At 44.1% G+C, this 27,394-nt stretch overlaps 1 protein-coding gene across 2 annotated transcripts in view; it reads right to left on the reverse strand.

Annotated features, from left to right (window-relative positions):
• Positions 1-18,496: 18,496 nt before the first annotated feature.
• Positions 18,497-27,394, reverse strand: part of LOC116975081 (collagen alpha-1(III) chain-like) — a 126,761-nt gene continuing 117,863 nt past the window's right edge. For both annotated transcript variants that reach the window (XM_033023787.1, XM_033023786.1), the window contains 6 exons: positions 25,977-26,030; positions 24,695-24,802; positions 23,279-23,567; positions 20,551-20,741; positions 19,669-19,911; positions 18,497-19,493 (listed from right to left, as the gene is read on the reverse strand). In XM_033023787.1, coding sequence (XP_032879678.1) covers positions 19,347-19,493; positions 19,669-19,911; positions 20,551-20,741; positions 23,279-23,567; positions 24,695-24,802; positions 25,977-26,030 — 1,032 coding nt within the window. In that variant the 3' untranslated portion in view covers positions 18,497-19,346. The remainder of the gene's footprint in view (positions 19,494-19,668; positions 19,912-20,550; positions 20,742-23,278; positions 23,568-24,694; positions 24,803-25,976; positions 26,031-27,394) is intronic.

The raw sequence follows: 27,394 nt of genomic DNA on the forward strand, positions 1-27,394 counted from the left end.
AAAGACAAACGCAAATGCAAAATGACACACGCAAAAAGACAAACGCAAAAAGACAAACGCAAAAAGACAAACGCCAAATGACACGCAAAAAGACACACGCAAAAAGACAAACGCAAAAAGACAAAAGCAAAAAGCAAAAAGACAAACGTAAAAAGACTAACGCAAACGCTAAAAGACAAAGTACGTAAAAAGATGAAAAACGTAAAAAGATGACGGGCGCAGAAAGACGACGGGTGCAGAAAGACGACGGGCGCAGAAAGACGACGGGCGCAGAAAGACGACGGGCGCAGAAAGACGACGGGCGCAGAAAGACCACGGGCGCAGAAAGACGACGGATGCAAAAAGAAGACGGACGCAAAAAGACGACGGACGCAAAAAGATGACAGACGCAAAAAAGGCAAACGCATAAAGCCAAATGCAAACGCAAAAAGACAAACGCAAACGCCAAATGACACACATAAAAAAGACACACGCAAAAAGACAAACGCAAAAAGACAAACGCAAAAAGACAAACGCAAAAAGACAAACACAAAAAGACAAACGTAAAATGACTAATGCAAACGCTAAAAGACAAAGAACGTAAAAAGACAAAACGTAAAAAGACGAAAAACGCGAAAAGACGACGGGCGCAGAAAGACGACGGGCGCAGAAAGACGACGGTCGCAGAAAGACGACGGTCGCAGAAAGACGACGGGCGCAGAAAGACGACGGGCGCAGAAAGACGACGGGCGCAGAAAGACGACGGGCGCAGAAAGACGACGGGCGCAGAAAGACGACGGGGGCAGTAAGACGACGGGCGCAGAAAGACGACGGGCGCAGTAAGAAGACGGGCGCAGAAAGTCGACGGACGCACAAAGTCGACGGACGCAAAAAGACGACGTACGCAAAAAGATGACAGACGCAAAAAGACAAACATGTAAAGACAAATGCAAACGCAAAAAGACAAACGTAAAAAGACAAATGCAAATGCTAAAAGACAAAGAACGTAAAAAGACGACGGATGCAAAATGACGACGGAAGTGAAAAGACGACGGACGCGAAAAGACGACGGACGCGAAAAGATGACGGACGCGAATAGACGACGGACACAGAAAGTCGACGGACGCAGAAAGACGACGGACGCGAAAAGACGACGTAAGCAAAATGACACACGCAAATAGACAAACAGACGACGGGCGCAGAAAGACGACAGGCGCAGAAAGACGACGGGCGCAGAAAGACGACGGGCGCAGAAAGACGACGGGCGCACAAAGACGACGGACGCAAAATGACGACGTGCGCAAAAAGATGACGGACGCAAAAAGGCAAACGCATAAAGACAAGCGCAAACGCAAAAAGACAAACGCAAACGCAAAAAGACAAACGCAAATGCAAAATGACACACGCAAAAAGACAAACGCAAAAAGACAAAAGCAAAAAGACAAACGTAAAAAGACTAACGCAAACGCTAAAAGACAAAGTACGTAAAAAGATGAAAAACGCAAAAAGACGACGGGCGCAGAAAGACGACGGGTGCAGAAAGACGACGGGCGCAGAAAGACGACGGGCGCAGAAAGACCACGGGCGCAGAAAGACGACGGACGCAAAAAGAAGACGGACTCAAAAAGACGACGGACGCAAAAAGATGACGGACGCAAAAAGGCAAACGCATAAAGCCAAATGCAAACGCAAAAAGACAAACGCAAACGCCAAATGACACACGCAAAAAGACACACGCAAAAAGACACACGCAAAAAGACACACGCAAAAAGACACACGCAAAAAGACACACGCAAAAAGACAAACGCAAAAAGACAAACGCCAAAAGACAAACGTAAAATGACTAATGCAAACGCTAAAAGACAAAGAACGTAAAAAGACAAAACGTAAAAAGACGAAAAACGCGAAAAGACGACGGGCGCAGAAAGACGACGGGCGCAGAAAGACGACGGTCGCAGAAAGACGACGGTCGCAGAAAGACGAAGGGCGCAGAAAAACGACGGGCGCAGAAAGACGACGGGCGCAGAAAGACGACGGGCGCAGAAAGACGACGGGCGCAGAAAGACGACGGGCGCAGAAAGACGACGGGCGCAGAAAGACGACGGGCGCAAAAAGACGACGGACGCAAAAAGACGACGGACGCAAAAAGACGACGGTCGCAAAAATGTAAACGCATAAAGACAAATGCAAACGCAAAAAGACAAACGCAAACGCAAAATGACACGAAAAAAGACAAACGCAAAAAGACAAATGCAAAAAGACAAACGTAAAAAGACTAACGCAAACGCTAAAAGACATAGAACGTAAAAAGACGAAAAACGCAAAAAGACACCGGGCGCAGAAAAACGACGGGCGCAGAAAGACGACGGGCGCAAAAAGACAAACGCAAAAAGACAAACTCAAAAAAAAACGCAAACGCAAAAAGACAAACGCAAATGCTAAAAGACAAAGAACGTAAAAAGATGACAAATGTAAAAAGACGACGGACGCGAAAAGACAACGGACGCGAAAAGACGGCGGACGAGAAAAGACGACGGACGAGAAAAGACGACGGACGCGAAAAGACGACGGACGCGAATAGACGACAGACGCAGAAAGGCGACGGACGCGAAAAGACGACATACGCAAAAAGACGGCGAACGCAAAAAGGCAAACGCAAAAAGGCAAACGCATAAAGGCAAACGCATAAAGGCAAGCGCATAAAGGCAAGCGCATAAAGGCAAGCGCATAAAGGCAAGCGCATAAAGGCAAGCGCATAAAGGCAAGCGCATAAAGGCAAGCGCATAAAGGCAAGCGCATAAAGGCAAGCGCATAAAGGCAAGCGCATAAAGGCAAACGCATAAAGACAAACGCAAATGCATAAAGACAAACGCAAACACATAAAGACAAACGCAAACACATAAAGACAAACGCAAACGCATAAAGACAAACGCAAACGCAAAAATACAAACGCAAATGCAAAATGACACACGCAAAAAGACAAACGCAAAAAGACAAACGCAAAAAGACAAACGTAAAAAGATTAACGCAAACGCTAAAAGACAAAGAACGTAAAAAGACGAAAAACGCAGAAAGACGACGGGCGCCGAAAGACGTCGGAAGCAGAAAGGCGACGGACGCAGTAAGGCGACGGACGCAGTAAGGCGACGGACGCAGTAAGGCGACGGACGCAGTAAGGCGACGGACGCAGTAAGGCGACGGACGCAGTAAGGCGACGGACGCAGTAAGGCGACGGACGCAGTAAGGCGACGGACGCAGTAAGGCGACGGACGCAGTAAGGCGACGGACGCAGTAAGGCGACGGACGCAGTAAGGCGACGGACGCAGTAAGGCGACGGGGGCAGTAAGGCGACGGGGGCAGAAGGGCGACGGACGCAGAAGGACGACGCACGCATAAAGGCGACGCAAACACAAAAAGACGACGCAAACGCAAAAAGACGACGCAAACGCAAAAAGACGACGGACGCAAAAAGACGACGGTCGCAAAAAGGTAAACGCATAAAGACAAATGCAAACGCAAAAAGACAAATGCAAACGCAAAATGACACGCAAAAAGACAAACGCAAAAAGACAAATGCAAAAAGACAAACGTAAAAAGACTAACGCAAACGCTAAAAGACAAAGAACGTAAAAAGACGAAAAACGCAAAAAGACACCGGGCGCAGAAAAACGACGGGCGCAGAAAGACGACGGGCGCAAAAAGACAAACGCAAAAAGACAAACTCAAAAAAAAACGCAAACGCAAAAAGACAAACGCAAATGCTAAAAGACAAAGAACGTAAAAAGACGACAAATGCAAAAAGACGACGGACGCGAAAAGACAACGGACGCGAAAAGACGGCGGACGAGAAAAGACGACGGACGAGAAAAGACGACGGACGCGAAAAGACGACGGACGCGAATAGACGACAGACGCAGAAAGTCGACGGACGCAGAAAGGCGACGGACGCGAAAATACGACGGACGCGAAAATACGACATACGCAAAAAGATGACGAACGCAAAAAGGCAAACGCATAAAGGCAAACGCATAAAGGCAAACGCATAAAGACAAACGCAAACGCATAAAGACAAACGCAAACGCATAAAGACAAACGCAAACGCATAAAGACAAACGCAAACGCATAAAGACAAACGCAAACGCAAAAATACAAACGCAAACGCAAAATGACACACGCAAAAAGACAAACGCAAAAAGACAAACGTAAAAAGATTAACGCAAACGCTAAAAGACAAAGAACGTAAAAAGACGAAAAACGCAAAAAGACGACGGGCGCAGAAAGACGACGGGCGGCGAAAGACGACGGGCGCCGAAAGACGTCGGAAGCCGAAAGGCGACGGACGCAGTAAGGCGACGGACGCAGTAAGGCGACGGACGCAGTAAGGCGACGGACGCAGTAAGGCGACGGACGCAGTAAGGCGACGGACGCAGAAAGGCGACGGGGGCAGAAAGGCGACGGGGGCAGAAAGGCGACGGGGGCAGAAAGGCGACGGGGGCAGAAAGGCGACGGGGGCAGAAAGGCGACGGGGGCAGAAAGGCGACGGGGGCAGAAAGGCGACGGGGGCAGAAGGGCGACGGACGCAGAAGGACGACGCACGCATAAAGACGACGCAAACGCAAAAAGACGACGCAAACGCAAAAAGACGACGCAAACGCAAAAAGACACACGCAAAAAGACAAACGCAAAATGACACACGCAAAAAGACAAACGCAAAAAGACAAACGCAAAAAGACAAACGCAAAAAGACAAATGCAAAAAGACAAACGCAAAAAGACAAACGCAAACGTAAAAATGCGACGAACGCAAAAAGACGACGGAGGCAAAAAGACGACGGAGGCAAAAAGCCGACGGAGGCAGAAAGAGGACGGAGGCAGAAAGAGGACGGACGCAGTAAGGCGACGGACGCAGTAAGGCGACGGACGCAGAAAGACGACGGACGCAGAAAGACGACGGACGCAGAAAGACGACGGACGCAGATAGGCGAACGCATAAAGACAAATACAAACACAAAAAGACAAACGCAAACGCAAAATGACAGACACAAAAAGACAAACGCAAAAAGACAAACGCAAAAGCAAAAAGACAAAGAACGTAAAAAGATGAAAAACGCAAAAAGACGACGGACGCAAAAAGACGGACGCAAAAATACGACGGACGCAAAAAGACGACCGGCGCAAAAAGATGAAGGGCGCAAAAAGATGAAGGGCGCAGAAAGACGACGGGCTCAGAAAGACGACGGGCGCAGAAAGACGACGGGCGCAGAAAGACGACGGGAGCAGAAAGAGGACGGGCGCAGAAAGAGGACGGGCGCAGAAAGAGGACGGGCGCAGAAAGAGGACGGGCGCAGAAAGAGGACGGGCGCAGAAAGAGGACGGGCGCAGAAAGAGGACGGGCGCAGAAAGAAGACGGGCGCAGAAAGACGACGAACACAAAAAGACGATGAACACAAAAAGACGACGAACGCAAAAAGATCATTTTGATCTGGAAACCAATAGCTTATATTTTACTTCGGAGTCACGTGAGTGACTACGTGAAGAACCCGCTTACGACGCATGCGTGTCATTACGCTACACGCATTCGAACTCGTCATTGCTGGAGGAAGGATGTTCCTCCCAAACGGCAGGGGTTGAACCTGCAACAGTAAGATGAGGGAACGTCGTTTCTTTTACTTACCTTTTTTCTTTCTACAGCGGCCTCTGCAGTCCGTCTGCGTTTTTATTATTTATGTCTATGTTTTAATGTAGTTTTTGTTATTTTTTGTTGGGGTATGTGTGTGGGGGGGTGGGGGTGGTGTGGGGGGGTTGGGGGTAACTTTTAAATCTCTCCCTGCACGGGAGACCCGACCTTTTCTTTGTCGGGTCTCCGTTGTCGTTGGGGCTGCAACGAGGAGCGGCCTCCAACAGGAAAACCGGGGGCTCTGGTGCTGACTACTCACCTCACCGTCGCGGAGCTGGCCGAGTCCAGAGCGGGTGGAGCTGTGGTGGACGCTGCTGCGACCCGACCCCCGGAGATTCGATGGCTGCAACTGCGGGTTTGGCGGACGGCACCGGGAGCCCGCGGGTCCCTGGAGGGAGACCGCTTTTCGGGGCTTCCGCAGCGGCGACTTCTCCCGCCCGAGTTGCGGGGTTGAAGAGCACCTGGAGCGGGGCCTACATCACCGCCCCGCGCGGCTTGGAATGGCCGCGGGAGTTTGCGAGCGCACGCCGGGGGCTCTAACACCAAGACCCGGTGCGCAACCTTGCATCACCCGGCGTGGTTTTAATGGCCACGGGACAATTCGCCATCGCCCGCCGGGGGCTTTGACTTTGACTCTGACATGGGGGGGGGGGGAGAGTGCAGTGGAGAGAAAAGTTTTTTTGGCCTTCCATCACAGCAATGTGATGGATGTTTATGTAAAATATGTTGTGTCTTGGGTCTATTTGTTTGTAATGTATGGCTGCAGAAACGGCATTTCGTTTGGACCTCAAGGGGTCCAAATGACAATAAATTGAATTGAATTGAATTGAATTGAATTAATGAGAACTGGCTGGGGAGAGTCTGCAGAACTGCAGGAAGCCAGCAACGGCCGGGGCACTGCTTTCTCCCTTAAAACGGGAGCCGGAGCTGACTTCAGCTCCAGGAGCACGCCGACAGCGGTGGAGCATGTCTGGAGCAGTCATTTCCGATGACTCGGACTACAGCCCCACGGACCTATACATGGGTCCGAGGCGCTGGAAGGAGCGAGAAAGCTGGCGGGGGAGAACCTGCAAAATTGCGGAAAGCCGGCAGCAGCAGCAGCAAACGGCACGCTGATCTCCCGTAATGGGAACAGCTGTGCCCGATTTCGCTCCCGACTTCGCTCCCGCGCCGGCCCCGGCCGGTCGGGAGAGGAGCAGCCGCGAGCGACCAGTGCCCGTGTGCATGGGGGTCGGTTTGAGCGGCTGGAGGAGATGGCAAGCAGCCGCGAGCGACCAGTGCCCGTGAGCACCGGGGTCGGTTGGAGCGGCTGCAGCATGACCAGCAGCCGTGACGGCCGGTGCCCGTGAGCACCGAGGTCGGTTGTAGCAGCTGCAGCATGCAGGATAAAGCAGCCGGGAGCCGCGGCCAGTGCCCGTGAGCACCGAGGTCGGTTGTAGCGGCTGCAGCGTGCAGGATAAAGCAGCCGGGAGCGGCCAGTGCCCGAGAGCATTGGAGCCGGTTGGACCGGCTGCAGGAGCAGTACCCCTTGTGGGGCTGCAGAGTGGAAATACTCCAAAGTGGCAAAGCCACAGTGGGCAACTAATAAGCCCCACAGCAGTACTCCTTGTGGGGCGGCACAGAGTTTCTCACTCATCAGAGGGGAACACCGAGACTCAATCCTGGGCTGACTGCAGAAGCAGCTTCAGGAGCAGCCGTGACGGCCATTGCCCGTGAGCATTGGAGCCGGATGGAGTGGCTGCAGGAACTGCAGCAGGAGCAGTCTCAGGAGTAACGGCTTCAGAAGCAGCCGCAATGGCCAGTGATCTTGTGCATTGGAGCCGGTTGGGTGCCCGAGAGCATCGGGACCAGCTGGAGCAGCTGTTGGAGCATGTAAGTGGCAGCTCCATGAGATGGAGGCTAGTCACAGAAAGGCAGCTAGTAAGTCCTACAGCGGTACCTCTTGTAGGGCTGCACAGTGTTCTCCCTTCTCAGAGGGGAGTATAGGGGGTCAAGTTTGGGCTCCACTTGAACAGGGGAGCAGAACATACCCCTAGTACACTTAGGGTGCGGAAAACCTATGGGAAAACACTTACCATCAGGGAACTGCAAAACTTGAATGTTCCCAGTATCAACCTAAACATGGTAGGGCACGGAATTGAAACGAAAGAATGTTCTAAGTCCTAACAGATGAAAACCTGGAACCTCCCAACCTCCAATATTAAAATTTGGAGGCATCTTATCTTAACAGGGAAAGATCTTCACATCGAGGGAACTCTGGGACACATTAAGGAACGTCTTAAAAACTACTTCCTGAGAAATGTGCTACCCTCATCAGACACCGGCACCTCAACGACCACGGAGGATGCCGAAATAGTAACTAACCTACTAATAGGAACCAGGGAGGTTGGTAGTGGATAACAGATCTATCTGTATGCATAGAATTATTCTACCGACACTTAAAATTCAGAAGTACAGGGGCATACCTTAGAATTCTTCATTCCATTATCCTCCAGTTCAGCATGTACCGAACTGAATGTTCATGCTTACAGGGAAAGAAACAACTAAAGCGCATACTGAACTACAGTGCCCATATATTATAGGACTTATGGAGGACATCCACACGAATCACAGGGATTTGTGTCCTAAATATCCTTCTCATAATTTAGAGGTGGTTGCCACTTCATCTTAGATTGACTAATTTGAATACTTCGTACTTTATATTCATTACAAATGGGAACCTTTGGTGCAACTAAGGGATTGATCCTAGGGTACTACATGGCAAGCATGGTATTAAAATACGCTTGCTATATAGGACTCATTGAAGGTGCCCACAGATGTATTTAACACAACAGATCGTCTGCGGTCCACCGTTAACACTTTCTTACGGCAAAGTCAGTTCAGCCTTCTGGGATGTTGATTTTTATGATGATGTCATATAACATGGCAGTACTTTGCCGTAAGAAAGGGTACAGCCTTTATGGAGGCTTCCAGGGAACTAAACCAGCCATCAGACTGGTAGTAGAATAATTGGCATTAGGGGCTGTGTGACAGCCACATGATATCGGACCTTTACATAATCATAGTACAGAGCGCTACACGTGTCACTCAAGAAATTATGTGGGGGTCATTCTGACAGACTTATGAAACAACCAAACACAGTTACCCGTCTATGGAACCACATACTGATGGGCCTTGGATTGGGATGCTACTAATTCCATCTCCAGCTGTGGGGGAGATGGAATGCTCAGGAGGCATCACTACTAACGTTGGGCATATATACCTGGGGAAGTGAGAGCTAGTCATGGCTTTAAGTCAAATTGTTTTGGGTTATAACACCAGTATGTTAATCTACAAATTGACAACACCACCGGAGTAGCATATGTCAACCATATGGGTAGAAACATATCGACACCATTTGACTATCTGGCCAACACTATTTGTGAATTGAATTGAATTGAATCCTTCTTGTCAATCAGACCTTTCGGTCTGAACGAGATGTTGTTGCCTGCAGCCATACATGTAATACTAGCAGCACACAATGGACACGGGCTGGCATCCGCCGCGGTGAGTTCACCGGGTACCTCCACACTGTGATGCAGGCAATAGTCTTAGAGTCACTGTCTCTATTAATCTGGATTAATAGCGTATCCAGATAGAGATTGGATATCAGCGTCCAACTACCAGGGAAACTGAATTTAGTGGCAGACAACAGGTCACGCTAAGTCCAAAAACTCTGTATGGATGTTGGATAAAATATGTATTGCTGGAACAGCTGGTATGGAACACCAGATAACGACCTATTCACATCCATGTTCTTACCAGTTATCAAATTATGTTCTTGGGAGCCAGAACCTGGGGCAGTGGTTCAGATGTATCTTCGCTGATTGGGGGATCATTTATGCATCCCTCCCTTTGCCTCATCAGTCGGTTATTTAGGAAGAAACTATAGACTTCACGTCTCGAATCTTGATATACCTGATTGCCCTACGCAACCGGGGTACTGGTGATATCAACATGGGTCAGAACCATACATCACCACCCATCATAGACCTAACTTACTGGGTCTTCCCGCAACAAGGGGAGTTACCCGTCACTATTATATATTAACCTATTTATTTAGAGTTGAAAGCACCTCTTCTACACCTGGGACCGACGGACCGAATGCGGAATTATTTCAGCGGGTCACAGACTGTCCACCTAAACATCAGTACTTGGTATCATCTAGTAATGGGAAGTACTGTCACAACAATAATCATCACCCACAGATCTATGAACATCCCGTCTGTTCTGGAATTCCTGGCAAGCCTCCATTACGATGAGAGTCTCAGTCATAGTGCCATCAACTGCGCCAGAGGTGCTCTGTCAATATACCTGTCGAAGGTACAGAGCGGCATTCTGTTGGGACAAACCCTGGTAAACAAACTCATGAGGGGCATTTTTAAAATTAATCCCCAAGAACCAGGTACTCCCAAATATGGGATGTGAGCATTGTACTGACCATGTTAAGAAACTGGTCTCCAGCTACAGCTCTGTTCCTACGGAAACTGACTATGAAAACAGTCATGCTGATGGTCCTGGTCACGCCACAAGGGTCCAGTCACCACAGAAAACAAGGTTGGACAACATGATTATTTCATCTGGAAATTAAGGTTTACATCAGTGTAATAGTCATACAGAACAGACAGGGGTTAGCAGGCCTAAAAAACAGAATTCAGGGCCTACCCTACAGATGGTCGTCTCTGTATTATAACACACTTACTATCATACTTGAAGTATACTAAGATCATCAGAGGGGAGGAATGTCACTTTAATCAGCTACTAACAGCCATTTAAAACAGTGACAGTCCAGACCATCTCTGGATGGCTAAAACAAGTCCTAAATAGGCTGGAGTGGGAACTAGCATTTCAAATCTCACTCCACCAGGGCTGCAGCTACATTAGCAGCTATGAAGTTGGACGTACCAATGGACCAAATCCTCAAGACAGCAGGATGGCCAACGGAGGAATTTTCCAACAACTTTATAACAAACCAGTCATTGAACCTGAAACATTACAGAAACAAATTTAAGTTCTGTAATATAATAGACCCATAAATAGGGGCAATAATTGGTGTTCATAATTTTACTGTTGGATTTCAATATCGTATTGATGTCTAATGTTGTTAACTCTACTCTCCCCAAAAATCAAGGCAGATGTGATGCATGGACTCGTTCCACGGCATGAAATCACAGAGCTTTAAAATCTTCACGTAGTCACTCACGTGACTCCGAAGTAAAATAGTAAGATTAAACGAGAACTTACCAGTTTGAAGTTTGATCCTTATTTTATGAGGAGGAACGTTGAGGACTACGTGCCCTCCGCTCCCACCCTTGATCATAGTCTGAACTGGTATCTGTTGTCTAATCTTACTATGTTTAGTCATTATAGTTATCTGTGATTCCACACCGCTGCTTTGAAGAATGACACGCATGCGTCGTAAGCAGGTTCTTCACGTAGTCCTCAACGTTCCTCCTCATAAAATAAGGATCAAACTTCAAACTGGTAAGTTCTCGTTTAATCTTACTATTTTGCACCAGACTCGGGTAACTGCAATCTCTAGTGTCTCTGGTTTTTAAAGCTAAAACGACAGGTGCTGTGCTTGAAACTGATTGAGAAGGGTGGATATTATCATCACTTTAAGCTTTGTTCAATTGGTGGTCACAGCAATGGAAGTGGAATAATTCAGCGAAGGAATTAGAGTAATAGAGTGATACAGTGTGGAAACAGGCTTTTCGGTCCAACTTGTCCACACCGGTTAACATGTCCCAGCTACACTAGTCCCACCTGTCTGTGTTTGGTCCATATCCCTCCAAAGTTGCCCTATCCATGTACCTGTCTAACAGTATCTTAAACATTGGGATAGTCTCAGCCTCAACTACCTCCTCTGGCAACTAGTTCCATACACCCACCGCCCTTTGTGTGAAAAAGTTATGGGCCTGTCCCACTTAGGCGACTTTTCAAGCATCTGCCGGCGACAGTCAAGTTGCTGGCACTCATCTGAAAAACTAGCAACAGGAATGGTGACTGTCTGAGTGGAACACACACACACGCGCACGCACGCGGGGAACAGGGCAAGCAGATGGAGCGCTGTCTGAAATTCACACGGTGCAAAGCCAAGGTGATACAGACACACACACCAAGATGAATTGGCACTGTAATTAAGACGGCTAGCACAGTGTACAGTAAGTCCTTTTAAAGGGGGGGAGGGGGTGGAGAAGAGGGAGATGGAGTGGAGACAACTGTTAAGAAGCCAGACAACATTTAAGAAGCCAGAGATACACGGCTGTGAAGTTCAGCGGACATTTAACATTACCGGTCGGTTATCCTTGGTTCTGAAAACTACTGCTTACGTTTTTTTTCTCACAATGAGCCAATGAAATTCAACACCGGCTACAGCCTATGTGAACCTAAGAGAACCTTTGACCTTCTGGCAACCCACTTGGATCTCCTGGCGACCCACCTATGGCTCGAGAATCCTCGCTACTCTCCATGGCAGATTCATTATAGTCGCCGTTAATTTTTCAACATGTTGAAACATTCTCAGTGCCAATAATGAGGTTGCGACTAGTTCCCAGAATGTGGGAACTCCTCGCGACCATGACGGCGACTCCCCGGCAACCACCCGCGAACATGTGGCGACCATGTGGCAACTGCAAAGTTTCCTGCAGTCGCCTAAAATGTCGCCTCAGTGGGACAGGCCCATTACCCGTCAGATTCCTATTAAATCTTTTCCCCTTCACCTTAAACCTACATCATCTGGTTCTCAATTCATCTACTCTGGGCAAGAGACCCTGAGCATCTATTCCTCTCAAGATTTTATACACCTAGAGAATTCCAGAATGCCACTAGGATGAACCAATGATGCAGGAATTAGTACAGGACAGGAGTCTGGGAGAGTTGAGGGGCTGTAGGATTATTTGTAGGGCTGTGAACAGTAGTGATTTTGGCAGGGGAAGGGGTTTCAAAGCTATAGCTGGATTTTTTTAGAGAACAATGAGAACTACTAAAAATAAATCCACCAGTCACCCAGGACAAAAATGAGTCGTGATGCCAGGTATGAAAGGAGAGGAGCAATGTGTGAAAAGAGGGAACCATTGATGGTGTGTGTATGTGATGCAAGGAAATCTAAGTGGTTTAGAGGTTAGCTTTGAGAGTGATTACGTATTGAATATTAGTCCAGAGGAGCTCCAAAGCTAGTGATCACTGGTCGCCACGGACTCAATGGGCCAAAAGGCCTGTTTCCGCGCTGTATCTCAAAAGTCTAAAGTAAAGTCATACAATCGTAGGAAAAATGATCAAGGAAAGGTGGAGCCCACAATGGTCCATTGTTGGCTGAGTGGTAGGTGATCAAGAGTTAGACAGACAATAAAACACAACAAGATGACTAGGGAAACTAGTACGACATCTAGGGTGGGGAAGTTAGATAAATCAATATTCATACCGTTAGGGTTGCAAGCTGCCCAAAGTGCTGTTCCTCCAATTTACATTTGGCCTCATTCTAACAAAGGAGGAGGCTCCGGACAGAAAGGTCAGTGTGAGAATGGGAAGGGGAGTTTGGCAACCAGCAATTGGTTGGCAATCTTATTGAATGGTGAAACATGATTGAGAGGCCAAATACCTTTCCGTGCTCCTATTTATGTTCTTCCATCAAATTGCGATTTTTAAAGTATTTGCATTCTGAATTGGTCATAGCACCATATCTGAATTGGGCACCATATCTGAGGAAGGATGTGTTGGCTCTGCAGAGGGTCCAGAGGAGGTTTACAGGAATGATCCCTGGAATGAGAAGGTTAACCTGTGATGAGCGTTTGACGGCACTGGGGACCTCATTGGAACATACAGAATAGTGAAAGGCTTGGATAGAGTCGATGTGCAGAGGATGTTTCCACTAGTGGGAGAGTCTAGGACTAGAGGTCATAGCCTCAGAATTAAAGGACGTTCTTTTAGGAAGGAGATGAGGAGAAATGTATTTAGTCAGAGAGTGGTGAATATGTGGAATCATTTGCCACAGAAGGCTGTGGAGGCCGTCAATTAATATTTTTAAGGCAGAGATAGTTAGATTCTTAATTAGTATGGGTTAATACTAATTAGTATTATTCAGAGGTTATGGGGAGAAGGCAGGAGAATGGGGTTAGGAGAAAGAAATAGATCAGCCATGATTGAATGGCGCAGGAGACTTGATGGGCCAAATGGTCTAATTTTACTCCTATTTCTTACGACCTTATGAGAAGTAATGTTTTCCTTGCAATACTTATCGCTGAAATAGATGGTTTATTTGTTTTATTTTATTGATATATGGAACTATTCTGACTGATACAATTCTATTTATTTCAACTGTGAGCACTTTCAAAAGAACTTCATTAACTGTTATGTGCTTTTGGAATGCCCTGGGGTCCATTTAAAATAGTTTGTATTGTTTTCTCAAAGTTTAACAACTTTCCCTTTTCAAATATTCATTCCCCAAGTTTTAAAAACCAAGATCTATTTTTGAACTTGATCTATTTTGCTTCTGTTTCAATGTGGCCTCATTTTACCAGCATCTGTTGCTGATTGACACAAACCAGTGCACAAATATTATAAGCACTAAACAGCTGGATGTACACAGACACACAATGTTTGGTGCAAGTCACTATACAGGGATCTGGAATAATGTGCTGTGATAATCTTTGGGGCACACTGGCCTTCAATATGAGGATTGAAATAGGAACATTGGCCTATTTAAAGTTGAGTGGAAACAATTTGGTTGCCGTTAATGCCAACATCATGCAAAATTATATTTTATATTGAATCTACCAATTGCTTAAATTATAATTAAAACAATCCAATCTGGAATGTCGACTGGCCAGTTAGAAAGGGAACTGAACTGCTTGCCGTGAGAATATTCTGAAGAAATATATATATAGGTCAGGCCACACAGCTGTGTATTAAGAGGCAGGTGGGGCCACTGAGAAAAATAAGGGACTCGGCAGGGTGGTGGAGGCGTCGAGAACAAAGAAGCACCTGGCTATTGGGTGGGGTGGGTAGGTGGGGAGGAGGGGGGAGAGGGGAGAGAGGTGTGATGCCAAAAATGAAGAGGGACCAACATGAGTTAGATAGAGCTCTAGGGGCTAGTGGAATCAAGGGATATAGGGAGGCAGGCACAGGTTATTGATTGGGGACGATCAGCCATGATCGCAATGAATGGAATCATTGGGCTGGCTCAAAGGGCCGAATGGCCTCCTCCTGCACCTATTTTCTATGTTTCTATTGTGGTGCATGGGTCTCAAAAAAGAAGAGAGGAGTCAAGTATTTTGAGAGGCACCTTTAATAATGTTCCTCCTGGTTGTAGGGAGGTCCAAACGAGCGAAAGATGGCACCCAAACCCCTGCCTTTAAACCCTCTGGTTAAGGGCCGCCTCCGGACTGAACCACTCCCGTGCCGAGGGGTTCGACAGCTATGATGGCGCGACCCTTGGGAGCCGCCACAGGATGGGAGCCGCCACACTATGACTCTAATTTTGTAACTTTTGCCCATGCAGGAAACTTGGTGACTCTGTGTACATTGTGTATTGTATGCAAAAACAAATAATTTCACTGTACCTGGGTACATGTGACAATCAAAAACATCATTGAATCATTGAATTTAAAGGGAATCGTACCTTAAATAGTGAATTGCTGAAGAGAGGGTTGATGAGGAGCTGACAGCATTGATTGTAATACAAGAATTGCTCAACACATTTGCTTGTATTTAGCCAGAAATCAGGTGGTCAGACAGCGATCATGATCTTTTTTTTGGAAATGTGAAGAATGAGGATTTTGGTTAATAATTACAAGGGCTTTTTTCCAACTGAATTCTGAGAATCAAATGGTTTCCAGAGAAAACACTATCTGAATAGGTCATGCAATTTCTAAGGATTCCTAACCATGTGTCACAAACCTCAGAGGGTGAAACAAGTAGATAAGGTGATTTAAGATGTTGCACTTGGAATCAGAACAGAAAGGCTGGGAGGTCATAATACTGATGAACCCATGGCCAGACAAAACTCATCATACATAGAAGAATGTTGTTGGCGTTGGAGAGTGCAGTGAACATTTTGGAAGACATCACCAGAAGGAGATGATAGTTTTAAGGAAGCAATGATTAGGCTGGGATTATTACTTTGTTGCAAAAGCCTTGCCAAGAAATATAATTGTAGTGTACAAACATAGGATGAACAGGAACAACTTATTTATCTTAACAGAAAAGCATTAAATAGGAAGCTTATATCTGCTAATTATTAAAATAATTAGGAGATCAGTATATTTTTGTCACTTAATGATCTGGAATATGGTAAAGACAGAAACCACATACTGTTTAAAGTAGTGGATCAATGTGTGAGGAGTTGTAATCCATGAACATGGAGCAAGAGTTTGGAATTAGTTAGTAATCCTTTTACCAAGGAAGGAAAAATCAAATACTGGAGGGAACAGCTGCCAAGTGAGAGGTGAGAAGTTTAAAGGAGATATTCAGGACAAGTTTTTTTCACAGAGAGCGGTGAGTGCCTGGAACACACTGCCGGGGCTAATGGTCAAGGTAGATACGATAGTGTCATTTAGGAAACTTTTGTATAGGTGCATAGATTTGCTGGGAATGGAGGGATAAAGATTATGTACAGAATCGGCAGGAGCATGGCAGGGAGCGAGGACGGACGGTTGAATTGAATTGCACATTTTAATGCAAGAGGCCCGACAGGTAAGGTGGTTAACCTCAGGGTTTGGATTGGTATGTACAACTGGGATTTTGTAGGCTGTATGGAGAGGGACAGGACTGGCAGCTTAATGTTCCAGGGTACACATGCTACAGGAGCGATACAGTTGAGGATGGAAGAGGAGGGGGTGTTGCTATTTTGATTAAGGAGAATGCCACAACAGTTGTTTGAAATGACATTACTGATAGTTTGTCCAGTGAGTGGGTGGAGCTAAGGAATAAAAAGGAGTTAATTACCTTTTTTTGGAGTATATTACAGACTTCCACAGTCACCAGGAATTAGAAGTGTTAATGTGCCAGGAGATTGCAGGTAGCTGCTAAACTAATAAGATTGTCATAGTATTGGATTTAACTTTCACAATATAGACTGGGACTGTCATAGTGCAAAAGGCTGAAAAGAGGTGGAATTTATTAAATGTGTTCAGAAAAATGTCCTCAAACAATATGTAGAGGGCCTTACATGGGAGAGGGCAAAGCCTGATCTACTCTTAGTGACTTGGGAAAGGCAAGTGACTGATGTGCTCCTGAATGAACCATTTGGGGACCAGCAATCAGTATTCTATTAGCTTTAAGATAGTCATGGATAATGACAGGACGGGCTCACGAGTTAAAATTCTGAATTAGGGCAATGCCAAGGTTGATGATATTAGACAGGAATTTGCTCATGTTGATTGGAGTAGGTCGGTTGCGGGCAAAGGAACATCGGGAAAGTGGAATGCTTTAAAAGTGATGAAAAGACTTCAGGACATGCATATTTCTGTTAGAGTGAAGGGCAAAGCAGGTGGGCATAAGGAGGTGTGGATGACGAGAAAAATTGAGGTGCTGGTGTGGAAAAAGGAGACTGGGTGAAAATGTATAGGCAGCGGGGATCAAGTGTATCTCTTGATCTCCTGAGGATTTTCAGGAACCGAGGAGCAGACTTCTGAGGAAAAAAAGCTGAAGGGCAAAAGCAGGCAGATTGCACTGGCAGATAATATAAAGGGAATCTAAAGAGATTTTATAAGTACATTAAACAAGAGGGTAAATGGCTGGGCTCTGTGAGTGTCAGAGAGCAGAGGGATTTAGGTGTGCAGGTACATAGTTCATTAAAAGTGGCATCACAAGTAGATAGGATGGTCAAGAAGGCTTTCTGCACATTGGCCTTCATCTGTTAAAGGTCTGTCCCACTTGGTGATTTTTTTCGGCGACTGCTGGCATCAATGACTGACCTATCAGGTCACCGAAAAATTTGGGGCGGGATGACGTATTGAAGCGCGGTGTTTTTTTCACGTGTCGCAACATTTTTTGTGTCGCTGCTGGATTTTGAAATGTTCAAAATCTTTTGGCGACACATATATGACGCCGGCAATCGCCAAAAATATTCGCCAAGTGGGACAGGCTCTTTACGATATTGAATATAGAACTTGGGATGTTACATTACAGTTGTGCTGGATGTTGGTGAAGCCACATTTGCAGTACTGTTTCATTTTTGGTCGCTATTCAATCGGAAAGATGGCGTTAAGCAGGATGTGGAGCAAAGAAGATTTATGAGAATGTTGTCAGGCCTGAGTTATAGGGATAGGTTTGGCAGGTTAGGACATTACTCCTCGGAGTGCAGGATGCTGAAGGGTGATCTTACAAAGGTGTATATGATCATGAAGGGACCAGATAGGGTAGATGCACAGAGATTTTTACCCAGAGTAGGGAAATCAAGAACAAGAGGGCAAAAGTTTAAGGTGAAAGTGGAAAGATTTAATAGGAACCCGAGGGACAACTTTTTCACATAGAGTGGTGAATATGTGGGATGAGCTGTCGTTGAAGCAGTGCCATAATGACTTTGAAAATACATTTGGCCAGATACGTGGAGAGGAAAGGTTTAGTGAGGTTTATGTACTTTATTTTGAAAGGTTTATGTAGTGTAGATGGGACATCTTAGTTGCCATGGGCAAGTTGGTCTGAAGGGCCTGTTTCCATGCTGTATGACATTATGACTATGATTCTATGACTATACAAAAGTTTAATCACAATGATCATGAAACGTTTTGTTGCACGATTCCTAGTATAAGTAACCAAAACAATATTTTTTTTAAATACACTTTATTTATTTTATGGCACAAGTATTCAAAACACTATAATAGAAAATACCTGATTCCATGTTACATATTTGAATCAAAAAAGGATGAACCCTTTTAACTTGGTAAAGGCTTGCAAACCCACTGACCTTGCAAAGACCAGCGAATAAATGAAAATGATTCATCATTTTGAGACCAATGAAAAATTATTACCACAGACGCTGGAAATGATAAGTCCGATATCAACATTTTAGTGGGTCATACTTAAAATAGCACCAGTTTTTAAGGCAATATTGCCTCTAGAATGCAAGCACCAGTGGACAAAAGGCTGAGCACAGAGTTAATTACAGGTACTTCAAACAATTACTCTTGCATTTAGTCTGCTGCCAGCAACAACAATGAAGGAGCACATTTTCACTTGTTGCATTTCACCTTGAATCATCCTCAGATTTATTGCTACTGGAAACAATTAGCTCTGTATCCAGAGATTGAGGCTTTAGATTTTTAGTGCAATGTTTTCTTGGGAGCATCAAACTTATCCCAGTTTCTGTCCATGCCGAGGTAGTTGAAGCTGGGTAAGTTTTAAATGCGGCTACTTTCTTAATAAGAAAGAAGGGCCAGATCAAATCTGCTACTGGGAATGTTTGGTGCACTGAATTATTGAACCTGATTTCACCCCAGTGTCAACAGCAGACAGCAGTAGTTATTTGTACACATGTGACATTTGTTTTTATTCCATTGTCTGATATATTCTATAATTTTTATCAAATTAATAAAGTGATTTAGAACGTCGTCCTGGTAGCTTCAAACATAAGCAAGTAAGTGCAGGGTCGTTAGGAATCAGCCCTTTTTTGGTTGCGTGCTGGAAATCAATTGTTCAAACTGTCTTCAGTGTTACAAGAAGCAGACAGGCCCAATCTCAACACCAAATTCCTGATCCTCTCCACCAATATCGAAAGGTGCAATGTCAACAATTGGCAGATGAACAGTTTTCCGTGTTCGATACTCGAAGATTGTCTTGCCCCATTCTCCTGTGTGGTTCTGTAGGCAAACAGAAAAGTTCAACTTTTACTTTTCGTTCTAACCGACAAGTGTTGAAGTAATAACATTGAATAAATGTGAACTATGAATAGAGGATTTTGATTTCGTACAAATTTGAAAGCTATGGTGGTACAATGCAAGATATATGTAGTATATTATCTTTTGTGTTACTTACAGCACATCCATCTTCCAGGACATTATAAGTGAGCTTATTGTTTCCTTCAGCTTTGAGTTCAACATCAGCCGAGCTCATCAGTTTTATAGCTTGTTTTACATTTCCATTCTTGTAGTCCAAGTAAGCAATACTGTTTCTACAGTGGTAGGTGATATTCTGGGAAGCTCGGGAAGATCGAATTCGAAGGAATGCGATTTGGATTTCAACAATATCTTCTGACACAGAGGGGTCACCATAGCTAAACTGTGGAAAAAGAACATTTTACAATGAGTTTTTTCAATTCCGATCCCATTTTTAATTTGTCATTCTCAGGCTGTGGGTATCACCATTAGCATTGAAACAGTGATGGTGGATCGCTATGTCTTAGAACAATAAAGATTTTGGAACAAAGTCATAATCCTGTTTATAGAAGTACAAAAGGCCTGAGTCCTAAACCCAAAGATAGAATTGAACTTTCTCACAAACAGCTGTTAACCAACAACCCACTCGTGTATTAAGTGTGATTTTTATTTTTATTATGAAACACAGGCTGTAGAATCATTATGACAATTTTTGTCCATAGGGCAAAACATATCAACCCTTGTTCCTCATTTTCCAAAATGAGCTTTCCAAAGAGGATCATGAATATATTCTGATCCTAAAATACATTCACATTTATAAAGTAAAAGCAACCAGCTGGTTTCCTTTTATGTTAGACCAATGCCCATTTGTTCCTGACTGGAATTAATTTGAGATTTCTAAATTATGAATTGTAGTTTAAGTTTTCAAACTTTACCATTAATTTCAAATGGTCATGAATGTCATTCAGACAAACTCCAATATATTTGCTTTGACCAGTTCTCTTTAACATGCTACATTGTCTCATAATTCAACTTAACGTACATGGAAACCACCATCAATGGAGTCGCCAAACCACACGTGCTTCTTGCTGTGACTATTATGGTTTGCCCACCAGTTCTTACGAGGGACATTGCTGGGGTTGGAAGACACACAGGTCACACCGGTATCCATGTCGCAGTGCACCTTGATGGCATCTGTCTTGCAGCCTTGATTAGGATCAATCCAGTACTCCCCTATATTGTGGATATGAAACCATAACTATTACTGTGCTCTCAAACTGGATTTAAAGCAATTTCAAAGGCTTAAAATATAATGACTCTTTCTTTCCATATGGTTGCATTTAAAGAAAATCCATACTATGGAAGAATGAGTAATGATGATACAATGGGGGATACAGATGAACTAAATGAGTGAGCAAAAACATTTTAGAGATACATTTACATAAACCAGCATGCATTGATGGTTTGGGTAAACAGAGAAAGTACAGCAGATGTTAACCATGTTGGTTCTTGGGATGGCTGATCTGTTATTGAAGAAAAGCGTGAGAAAGAAAGGTGTCTGTACACTACACATTCATCCCTGGAATAACTATATAAAAAGAAGCCTACACCAGAACTATTTGTTGACTATAGCTCCACCATCAACACCATAATCCCAATCAAATTAATTTCCAAACTGCTGTACCTAAGATTCTGCAACCCTTCTGCAACTGGATCCTTGACTTCCTGACCCAAAGTCCACAAACAAAGTCAGGTGATAAAACATCTCCCGCGATAATTCCGAACACTGGCGCCCCACAACAATGTATTCTCAATCCCCTACTGTACTCCAAATACACTCGTGACTGCCTCCATATTCTGCTCTGACTATAAATTTACAAGTTTGCCGATGACATGGTCCTCTCATCAGCTAGAACCTTATTCCGATCTCCCAACCCATCTCATTGTGGACCTTGCATTTTTTAATCTGTATTTTCTCTGTAATATGGTCTCCAAATCTGAGGAAGGACATTATTGCCATAGAGGGAGTGCAGAGAAGGTTCACCAGACTGATTCCTGGGATGTTAGGACTGTCTTATGAAGAAAGACTGGATAGACTTGGTTTATACTCTCTAGAATTTAGGAGATTGAGAGGGGATCTTATAGAAACTTACAAAATTCTTAAGGTGGTTGGACAGGCTAGAAGGGTGCAGGAAGATTGCTCCCGATGTTGGGGAAGTCCAGGACAAGGGGTCACAGCTTAAGGATAAGAGGGAAATCCTTTAAAACCGAGATGAGAAGAACTTTTTTCACACAGAGAGTGGTGAATCTCTGGAACTCCCTGCCACAGAGGGTAGTTGAGGCCAGTTCATTGGCTATATTTAAGAGGGAGTTAGATGTGGCCCTTGTGGCTAAGGGGATCAGAGGGTATGGAGAGAAGGCAGGTACGGGATACTGAGTTGGATGATCAGCCATGATCATATTGAATGGCGGTGCAGGCTCGAAGGGCCGAATGGCCTACTCCTGCACCTAATTTCTATGTTTTCTATGTTTCTATACTAACATTTCCCTGTAACTCTAACGCTATTTCACAATATGCTATTTTTCTCTTTGCACTATCTGTTTTACTTGTGTATGGTTTGATTGTATTGACTGATTTTGGTGGATGGCGCACAAAGTTGTTCAGTGTATCTTAGTGCACGTGACAATAATAACCCAACTTCATAGGGTATCATAGGATTTTGAAGCCTAATCACTGAAAAGAAAAATGGGATTGGGCAAGAAAAGATAGACCATTACTGATCACCTTGTTGAAAGATTTGAAGAGCTGTAAATCCTAATCCTACACTTTATGTCCATAAAATTTTAATGCCTTGCCTCAAATGCAATGTTGTTTAGACAAATCAAACATCTACATTAACCTTTAAGAGGCTTGACAGGTCTTTATAATGCCTGTGAGAATCCAAATAGCTCTGTCAAAACAATAATTAAAGAAGTCTCAAATGGATAATGAATAATCTAGGTGTGCATTGCTTTGATCAATAGATTTGCCATGGGGTTTTCTCTCTTTAGTGATCCTATTTTTTCATTAATTTTCTTTTTAACCATCTCCGAGAAGATTTATGCCTCACATTTTCATACCCTGTTAGAGTTTTTGAAAACTAGGTGTATTCAGAGTAACTGAAAATAAATTGTGGAACAGCAGTACAATGTGCTGACGCTTCTAACTAATGCAGAGTTTACAGGCACAGATGGCTGCAAGGGTCAGAGTAGTTAGAAGGAAGTAAGAAACTCTGAAGCAATGTGTTTGACACACATCAATATGCGCTGGCCTCGAAGAACCTGCAAGTCATTTTAGAGTCAGAGAGTGATACAGTGTGGAAACAGGCCCTTCAGCCCAACTTTCCCACACTAGCCAACTTGTCCCATCTGCACTAGTCCCACCTGCCCACATTTGGCCCATATCCCTCCATACCTTTCGTATCCATGTACATGTCCAAATGTTCTTAAATGTTGGAATAGCCCCTGCCTCAACTATGTCCTCTGGCAGCTCGTCCCATACACCCACCACCCTTTGTGTGAAAAAGGTATCCCTCAGATTCCTATTCCTTTTCCCCTTCACCTTTAAACCTATGTCCTCTGGTCCTCGATTCACCTACTCTGGGCAAGAGCTTCCTATGTTTGTATGAATTGTTAGTGGAATATTGGCAATTGCCCATAATCATGTATTTCTATTGCATACCGGATGAAATTCATTATAACGTGACTATTTTGCGGAATGGCATACTTACCACTCTTGAATTCTGGATGACAATTCTTTAAATCTCTGCAACTGGGCGCTGGGCTTTTTTGTGATCCGTCCGGACTCAGCAGAGTTTCCATTTGGCTGTTTAGAGATTTCAGAGCAGCAATTATGTCTTCAACCTTCATCGTGGCAGGTTTACCAGGCTGATCGCTAAAATAGCCTCCATAGTCATACCCACCACCCTTCTGTTGTTCGATTCCTAGTCCTGTACAACAGGGCCCAGGAGGACCCTGTGGGCCAGGATGGCCTGCTGGACCATGATTACCAGGAGGACCCTGTGGAGGAAAAACTCATTTGTAAGGGAACAGTCAATGGACACAATGTGTAACAGATACAGAATTATGTAAATATATCAGAAAATGAAATTGTGCTGAAGGAATCATTCGGTCCATGTGGACAATCGCACAACCCTACTCTTTCCCTTACTTTATGCTTCTTTCCCCTTTAATTATTTGCATGGCTCTCTTTTCAATGTTGCTATGAATCCATTATATCCAATCATTACTTGCTGTATAATTTATTGTTTTCTCACTTCATCACCTAGTATTTGCCAATTGATCTGTGACCTATCGTGTCAGGATAGCCATTGTTCCCGACTTTGCCAGGAGAGCCAATTGAACTTGGAGGACCCTTGATTTATTGATTTATTCACCCATTTACCACCAAAAACTGTCAATTGTGCTTTCATTCTCTTCTGTGAATCTGACTGTTGTTTGTTGTACACCAGAGACTTGAACACAACAATTAACGTGGTACTGATTGTGTTGTACAACTTGAGACACGTTGAATTTGAGACGCTTTGACACACTGCCTTTTGAATAACGCTAAACTGGATCATCCCTATTTTTTGTAGTATTTTAGTAACAACAATAAAAATGGACCGCGTAATATTTATCCTTGCGTCAGCAAATTATCTGCCATTGTACATGTCAGTTTGCCAGAATTAATTGTGTGCAAATTGGTTACCAAGTTTCTTAAAACATTGCAGAACATATTATATGTGGCCATAATTCTTAAGTTCTTATTTGCATGTGAGATACTTTGGTACAATCGCAATAGTGCTATAAGAAGGATTTATGCTCTCAATCACTTTTGCAAAAGCTCTGATAGTAGTGACCACTTTATTCTGCTTTAGACTGACCAGCTTCTTCACATCATTGAACCTTTTCATCCCCTGTGCCCTCTTCAAAGTCTTGACCTTCCTTCTAATATATGGTACCCGCACTTAATATCATTTCAGCTGGTACCTAGGCAGCCCACAATGTTTGTTCCAAACATGATGCCAAGTATTCTTTGATCGATACGACCATCCCCGTATTTAGTACCTGTTTTCCTCACATATCTGCAGCCAGGAATAGACGTTCCTAATCCAGCTTTACACCACGATTTTGTGTGTACTTACAGTGGGACCAGCTTCTCCTTTTGTTCCACGTGAACCAGGAGGACCCATCATGCCACGATAGCCATTGGTCCCCTCCTTGCCAGGAGAGCCATTTGAACCCGGAGGACCCTTGAAACATTTTAAAATACAATCGGAGAACGAGTATGCAAACATGATAATGTGTGGTTAGAACAATACAGAGAGAACATGCCAACTTCATAAACGCTACAATCATTGTCATTAAAGTGCAGCTATCAGCACCAACCGTTCTATTCAATAGATGTGTTCTAAATGGCAGCACTCTCTTGGCTCCCTGGTTGAAGTAATTGTGTATGTTTTAATGGAGAACATGTAGCTGGTAGTTTATCTTTGTCAGGGAGCTCGGTACCAATAATCTAACTCCATCCCAACCAAATTGAATATTGATTAGGCCTATTTGCCTGCGTTTTTGCCATGTCCCTCTACATCTTTCATATCCCCGTACCTGTCGAAATGTCTTTAATATATTGCAACTACACCTGCTCTACCTCTTCCTCTGGCAGCTTGTTCCATATGCCCACCATCCCTGTTGGGGAAAAAGTAGCGCTTCATTTATAGTATTGATGAATATTGCTTGAGAATGTTTTGTTGTTTTTGGAGCTACTCTAAAAGTCTAATGTTAAACTGAAACAGTGCAAATATTCTTTGATATAAAAATGGTGGTGATTGAGGCCTAAAGGTGGAAGCGAATGGAACGAAGCCTGGCAGTGCAAGTATAATGACTGCAAGTATAATGACTGCATACAGGACACCAACGTGGAACTCTGTCCAGAGAATCATTTAGGTGATGAACTGCAGTCTGTCCTTTCTCTTTGTTTTGCATGAAAATGAAAGTTTCCAAACGTATCAGCAGTAGCAGTCATTAAAGCAGGGGGCTTGGGAATAATTAACAAGCAATTGGTTCAATAGAATTATTCAATAGGATTATTGAGCCATTAGAAATGTTGTTCCTGACACATTTTTATGAATTCTGGAACAGCGATGATCAGATTGAATAATGAAGCAGGCTCACCTGTGAATGGCTGCTTAATTACCCTCACCTTTTTATACCAACCCTCTGCCTTTCAACTATTGTCTATTTATAATGATTCTGCTGTTTAATCACATTTCATAATTTGTCAAGCTTCAGAAATGTTGAGAAAAGAATCTTCGTAATAGTGAAATTACAAATCCAAACCGATTTCCATGGCACATGTGTAAAATCATCAAGATTCAATTATCAATTAATAGTAATGACTTCTGTAAACTTGTTCACTTTACTCACTCTTGGACCTTGACCTCCAGGGTTTCCAGGCAAACCTGATTCCCCAGCTGAACCCTAGAAAGAAAGAAAATAGTTTTTGTTCCCAACAAAAGGGTAGTGAGAAATTATAAACAAAATATTTGGAGAAAACTAATTGCCTGAAGAAGGGCCTCAACCCGAAATATCACCAATTCCTTTTCTCCAGAGATGCGGTCTGACCCACTGAGTTACTCCAGCTTTTTGTGTCTATCCAAAATAAATAATTGTTTTACCATTTTTAATATATTTGCATTGGTACTAGTATTTTCTGCCCACTGCTCCATTCCGGGGTTAAGATGAACTATGATTTGCATTTGGTGGATAGGCACACCTAGTGTGGAGGAAATTAGGTTGCCTTTTACAGAATTAGAGCGTGGAACAGTCGTCATGGCTATCCCTCGAGGAACAGTACAGCACAGGAACAGGTCTTTTGTTGTACAATGCCTGTGCCAAATTAAAATCTTTTTTGCTGCGTATCTCACCATTTCTGCATATCTGTGTATCAATCTTAAATCCTCTTAAACGACACTATCCTATCTGCTTCCACCGTCCCCCCTGGCAGGGTATTCCAGGCACCTATCACTCTCGACTTTCTATCCTATCTACTCACTGCTGTGCCACCTTACCCTATCCACTCATGGAGTTATACAGCACGGAAACAGGCCTGTTAGCTTAGCTTTCCCATGTCCTACTTTCCGGACATATTGACTCGCAGCCCACCCTATCTTTATCCTTTATCTTAAAGCTAATAGAACAGTGGTCGCTGGTCCCAAAAGACCCTTCCACAAACACTTCATCTACTTGCCCCTCCCAATTTCCCAAGACTAGATCAAATGTCACCCTCTCGCCCATAGAGCCCTCTACATATAGCCTGAGGTAACTTTCCTGAACACATTTGACAAATTCTGCCCCATCTAAACCTTTAGCACTATGACAGTCCCAGTCAATAATGGGAAAGTAAAAATTCCTTACTATGACACCCTTATCAGTCCTGCAGCTGCCTGCAATATCCTAGCTTATCTGCTCTTCTAATTTCCATTGATTTATTGGGGGTCTGTAGTATACCCAATGCTCCAGAGGAAACAATCTAAGTTTGTTCAAACCTGTAGCCACTACCCACTTATCCAGGCCAACCTCTCCAAAGTTTCCACGTATTTCCTGCAATGCAGTGAACAGAACTGTGCACAATATGGCCTAACCAAAGTTTTTTATTTAAACTTTGGTTCGGCAATTGTTGTTTGCAATTGTCATTTTGGGCAGTGTTTGTCACCAGCTGAGAAAGAACATGCTAAATTTTTACTTGAAAATGCATGAAAACAATACGTATTTAGAGCCCCAATTAGCCTTTAGAATTCAATTAAGTAACACAGGCATAGACAGGATCATAACTTGTAGGAGCA

This window comes from Amblyraja radiata, chromosome 7 (assembly GCF_010909765.2).
Source record: "Amblyraja radiata isolate CabotCenter1 chromosome 7, sAmbRad1.1.pri, whole genome shotgun sequence".
Classification (NCBI taxonomy): domain Eukaryota; kingdom Metazoa; phylum Chordata; class Chondrichthyes; order Rajiformes; family Rajidae; genus Amblyraja; species Amblyraja radiata.